Genomic DNA, 6,354 nt, shown 5'->3' on the forward strand with positions numbered 1-6,354 from the left:
CATTGTCCAGGCGCCCTCTAAATCTTTGTTTTTTATACGGTCCTCCCATGTTGCCCTATCTATGCTTTCGATTATCTTATTTTGGAAATCTATGCGCACATTAATTGTAGAAAATTAGATCATTTTATACTGGAGCTGCAAAATCGATGTGAATCTGGTAGATTTTAAGACGATGAACACCCGGAGAATATTTGTGTGTTAAATTTTACATAACTTACCTCGGTAAACGGAGGACATTACAGCACTTTATTAGAATTTCACATTCGGTCATGTAAACTGAAATAGGGTAATATTTGATATGAAAATATCGATTATTAATATAAATTCATTGTAATTTGATTCGCGATTCAGTAAGAAATAATACAACTAGATACTAAATATTACCCGACAGTTAGGTAAAATGAGATGTCTATTTCCTACCAGTTAGGTAAAATGATTCGAACTGTTAGCTACAGTTTCAATCAAAGAAAACAAAGTCTACCGCTCTAAATGTGAATTCTACATCCCAGTCATGTAATATTTTGTGCGTCAGCAAAAATAGTATATTACACAACAAAGGCAGGAAATTAAAATTCCTGCACTGTGCGATATTGCCCGATGCGTAGCTGACAAAGGTATAAAGAAAAAAATATTAATTCATTATTAATTCATAATACATTACATATAATATAGTCGCACGCTTTTAACGATATTAACGCTTTTAAAAATCAAAAACGTTGTGGCGGGTTTCGAACTACCTAATCTAAGTTTAACGAGTTCGATCGCTAACGACTAGGACCTCACGGCTAACTTCACACTTAGAATGTCGAGAAAAAATCTCGACTATAAAATTAAGTATGAGTACGTCAGGGCCGTTCAAAAAATATATGGTCCCCATTCATCAAAATTTCTTATTTTAACATGTTATTAATAAACGGGCTTATAAATTTAGAGGAAGTAAATAAAAACATTAGATAACTTTTTTTTTTAAATTTTTTAACCTTAAAACTCTAAATTATTCAATTTTCAATATTTTAAATCTGTGAAAAATTGAACATTATAAACTTACCAATTAGATCTATATAAAATCTATTTTACCTTACTGTTGTGTAATTTATCTCATAATAAGAGTGAAATCTCTAAGAAATTCTGCAATCTATACTTTCTTATAAGTGAATCGTTAATATAACACGAAAACAAACTTTATATCATTCATTTAATAAAAATTTACATTACTTTGCGTTATTATATAATATACTGGTATGAAAATAAAACAATCTTTATATGAATTATTACATATAACCGAACTAATTTGGTAAATTTTAATGAACACATTATCTCCGTGTACGCATTTGGCCGCAAAGATTGTCTAGTAAGTCTGCTTATGGAATAATTTTAGCTTAAATGGTCAAAAAATGGCCATTTTGGCTGAATTTATGAATTGTATAGTACCAATCTTCAGCTATAAAATTCACTACCGATTTCAGCAGTACGATTTTGTTTAGTTGAGATATGGAAGTTTGATCATTATTACATATTATTATTATCAAATGATCTTCATGGTTTAACCAGTGATTATAATGATGATGATGATGATGCTAATTCACTTACATTTTTACTCCTAAAGTATCAATCTTTCACAAAAAGTTAATTTTTAACTGAATAGTTGCAATATATACCAAAATAATAGAATTGTCATCTCGATATTTTGAATATTCTACCGAAAAATTAGTTTTCAAGCAAATCCAAATAAATCCATTTTCAACGAAATAGTTGAGTTTTTATTTAAAAACGATCAAATTTCAACTAATAATGGAATAGATCAATTTTCAGTTGAAAAATGTAATTTTCTAACGAAAGTAAACCAATTTTCAATAAAATAGTTAAATCTTAAAAAAATAAGATTCATTTTTAACAAATTAGTGCAACTTTCACCCTAATAGTAGCATTTTAAATTCAGATCGCATTTAAGCGAAAAAACGATAAAAAGTGATAGTTTCTTAAAAAAAGGAAAAAATGAATTTCTTTTTAAAATGGGTAAAGGAGGCAGTAGAGGAAAGTGTATAAAATCACTGATTTTTATTTTTTCAAAAATTTCAGAAAATTGTTCTTCACATTTATATACTTCATTTGCTATGTCAAATTCTGCGTCAACCTCTCCCCTGTGTGAAAAACCGTCACAAAACTGGTACAACCCCCCTCCCCTCGTAATTTGATTCAGTATTTGAACGGCCCGTTCAATACAATTTTACCATTTTTTTCAAATGAGTTTGAAAATAACAGAGCGATTTATCCCTATTTTGTTTGTAGTTTGCACTATATTACTAGAGAACTTACCTACTAATGTAAAATATCTTTTTGTTGCAGCGAGTGCTCACAGGTGTTACGCATGTAACTCCGTTGATAATAGAAACAATGAATGTCAAACGCTAACCGGCATACAACCCTCTGAATGCAATAGTCAATCTTTGACAACTCTTTCCCAGGTTCAATTTCTTGATCCAATAAGACAAATTTTCCAGGTGGCAGAAAACCAATACGGCATTAACGAGTGGCAGTGTGCAAAGATTGTCATTACTGACAATAATAGTAAGTTCTTATAAAATCAAAAATATCGATCCTTAATGTATGAACATCATTCAATATGAGTATATATGCTGACAGCGTCGTTTACCCTGCTGGACGAAAAAAGATAACTTTACAAAGGTCACTTTGAATTCCTAAAACGCTATATTTTTCCATTGCCAATATTTGTCTTTTTCTCTATCTTCCATGGCCTATCCTTTTCGATCCCTTAGTCTATTATTACGAATTTTAATATTTTTCAATCTCTTCCTTTAGCTTTCGTAACCGAAGGTCGTTACATTTTCTTTACTCCATTCTATCTTTTTAATATAAATTTGAGTCTGTGTCTAATCTTTTTTTTTATCTTCCGCGATTAAGTATATTCATCATTTTCTATCCATCAAAATTCAAAAGTCTATCAAAAAGTTAGGGAAGTTATTAAAAAATTGATTTGTCGTTGAGCACGTACCTGAAAAACAACGTGATGTTCATGCTTATACATACCTACATACTTTAAATTTATTTCCACACCTTAGTCGACAACTATGTTGAACGAGGCAAAACGATTTGCCAAGCCTCTGCTTATAGATCGGAAAAATAATTTCACTTGTTGATTATTTTACGGTCAGCCACCTGGTGGTAAAACCTTCAGGTTAACGTGAATAGATGTATGATAGGATGCGATGGAGAAGGGAGGATTGAGAAAGATAAAAATAAATTTAGATCGAGAAAGAGATAGACAAAGGTTGACATGGATAGACAAAGTATAGGATGAGATAGAAAAGAGGATATAGAAAAAGTATTCTAACAACTTTTCAGGGGAGCAGATTTAAGTTTAAAATGTGTCATCTGTGATTCTTGAACCAAATCATATTTTTGACAGTTTTGATGTTATATTTTTTAATAAGTTTCTTTTCTGTCGAATATTCTAATCCGTTCTCAAACTAGTTTCTTTTTAGCTTATCGACCTGGTTTCAGAATGTATATAGTTCTATTATGCACGGAAATTAACTAAAAAGACGCATTTATGTTTTTATGTTTGCTCCCTTATTATCTCACATAATAGTTTGATAATTAAACAAGCGATGCAGAATGTTCTATTTTATCAGAATATAATAATAGCTCAAAATCGCCACAAATTCAGATAGAATCACATTTGGCGCATATTATGTAGCTTCATACACGCTGTCAGTACATCAGTGAGGAAATGAGGTGCATTTGATGTTTTACAAATAATTGCATCCAAATTTGAACCATACAAGTAGGTTTATGACGTCAAGAGTGGGCCATCCTTCAGTAGTGGGCTAGTCTCTAATTCTTACCCGAAAATATTAAATAGGAAAATAAAACTTAAACTTGTCTCTTGTACGAATGAAGAAAAATGAATGCTTACCCTTAAAATCTAGATGTTTCAGATTAAAATATTTAGTATAGCTATTCAAGATTAGTTTTTGTGAATGTTAAATACACTTTCGTCGAACTTTTTACTTTTTTCAAACAATTTACACAATTATTATTAATTGTTGTAAGCAGAATGTTGCTAATCATCATTTTTCACAAAACATTGACTGTAAACTTCATCAAGCAGTTGACAGAGGTCTTGCGTGTTTTTCTATACGACTTGAACATCTTGGATATTTCAGTTTAACATACAAGTATATTTAATCCTAATATCTTAAAACATAGTAGATTGTTGATTGATGTATGTTTGGCGATACTACCTTATACTTTAAACATCCATTTTTCTCCGTGTCATAAGGATTTTATAATTCATAATAATTTTATATGGCATAAGGCAATTGTATCGTGAGGTTTCCCGAAAAAGAAATTGCGTTATTTTTGTTTTCAAATTCATCAATTTTAAGACGTTCCCCCTGGGCATTCAAAGTCTAGAAAAAATGGGGGGAAAACTTCTTGTTAAATTAAGTGCCTCGAAAATGCAAAATACAAGTTTATTTTAAATTCATGCCACAGAGAGAAAGGCTTTTTAAATCAATTTTCAGCATGCATTTCTGTATTCGGTGAATGTCTAGTTTGCAAGTATTTTAAAAAAATTTTAATTATTTAAGCAATTCTTATTTTTCAAGAAATTTTAATTTCATTTATAAAAAACAGCCTTTTCAAGAATTAATTATTGAGTTATTCTTCAGTTGCTTATAAAATCTATTCTTGCTTCAATTTTTGTTTCCCTACCAAATCATGGTAGATTTTTATTTTTTGGTATCAATGACAAAATTCATAAATGTTATTTGGAATACTTATGTTTTGTTGAAGACCTTTTTTAATTGTTCAAGTTTTTTCCATACCAAGTGCTTAATCGACATTAAGAAATAATTTCCGCAGCATTTGTAAGTTTGAATAGGTGAATGAGGAGTTGAAAAATATAAAGAATGCAGATAAATGCAATTCATCTTCACAGAAAAAACCTGGAGTAAGAAATCTTGCAGGTAATGGGTGAAATGGGGTAACAACCAGCTGGGTAACTGTTGCTGTGTTAAACTCATTGTGTCGACTCGAAAAGTGGCAGTAGTTTTTTCTGTGTTTTTTTTCTTCAATTTGATAATCACGTTTCATAGGTCTTTGGATATAATCCTAACTTAAAGAGGCTCAATACTGGTGTCTTTACCATATTAAACTTTGGAATTAGTCTTTCATAAGAATTAACATATTTTTAAACTTTGCAGGTAATAGTCGGCAATACAACACCACCATCCGTACTTGCTATCCCAAACTTGATATGAGCTTTTGTGATCAGACAAAGTCGAGACTTCAAAATCAACGTTTAATGGTGGACTGCAACTTATGCTCTGGGGACGCGTGCAATGGTGCATCTTCAATGAGTTTCGCTCTTCTTCCCATTTTGGGAATTTTCGCTCTGAGCTCCTATATTCTCAAAGCGTAAATTTCAAAAAATAATAATTTGGACCTCTTGGATTTATATCCCATTGGTTCCGTGATTTTTTCAAACTTTAGTTTCACAGAATTTCTTTCGAGGAGAGAATGCGAGCGCTGCGCTGATTAAATGTACTTCAGAATTTTTTACATGCCTTTACTGCCTCAGAAAAAAACTAACAGCATGTACCACTTACTCGATTCCTAAGTTACCGAAATTTGTATAATAACTCACGTCCAGACAAATTGAGATATCGAATTAAAAATTTGAGAATTGAAATACAGTAGACTTTCACTAAACGACCGTTGCTCGGGATCGAGGTCATCATCAAGAACCCACGCGGTTAAGACACGTCCTAAGGGCTTGGCGGGAAATATCTCTGAGGAATTGGCTGTAAGGAACTTTTGGTTCCTAAATTTTTCAAATTAACAAATATTCTGTTTGTAAGGTAGGATTCGGGTAAGTGGTACATGTGCGTTTATGAAAACTTGATTTAAAGGAATTAAGAGTAACTCCAAAGAGACGCTTAGAATTAGTTTTATAATCATTGTCTAGTATTCAATTCCACTCGATATTTTGGGAGTTCCTTTGTGTTTTGTGATTAGTGAGTATACAAAATGATAAAATAGCGTGAGTTCGAACAGTCCTATAGAAGAGTAATAGTCAAAACTAGATGATGTTGTGTGATAAACAAAAGATTATTTTCGTATGTACTCTATAAAGTAATTTTTACTTTACTGGTAGTATTTGCGCTCGCAAGGTTCACTCTGTTTCGTTTCATCATTAGATCGAAAAATTTGGCCTTCTCATAATGGGAATTTTCAATTTTGTAATCGTTAATATCAATAAGTCAAGCCACGTCGGGCTTTATATTAACGTTATACATGTACCTCAATTATTGTATAAATAAATCAATA

At 31.2% G+C, this 6,354-nt stretch overlaps 1 protein-coding gene across 1 annotated transcript in view; it reads left to right on the forward strand.

Annotated features, from left to right (window-relative positions):
• Positions 1-6,273, forward strand: part of LOC117182056 — a 29,226-nt gene extending 22,953 nt beyond the window's left edge. Inside the window, exons 2-3 of the mRNA XM_033375079.1 lie at positions 2,347-2,568; positions 5,229-6,273. Of these exons, the coding sequence (XP_033230970.1) occupies positions 2,347-2,568; positions 5,229-5,446 (440 nt within the window). The 3' untranslated portion in view covers positions 5,447-6,273. The remainder of the gene's footprint in view (positions 1-2,346; positions 2,569-5,228) is intronic.
• Positions 6,274-6,354: the final 81 nt, after the last annotated feature.

Source organism: Belonocnema kinseyi, chromosome 10 (assembly GCF_010883055.1).
Source record: "Belonocnema kinseyi isolate 2016_QV_RU_SX_M_011 chromosome 10, B_treatae_v1, whole genome shotgun sequence".
In the NCBI taxonomy this organism is placed as follows: Eukaryota; Metazoa; Arthropoda; class Insecta; order Hymenoptera; family Cynipidae; genus Belonocnema; species Belonocnema kinseyi.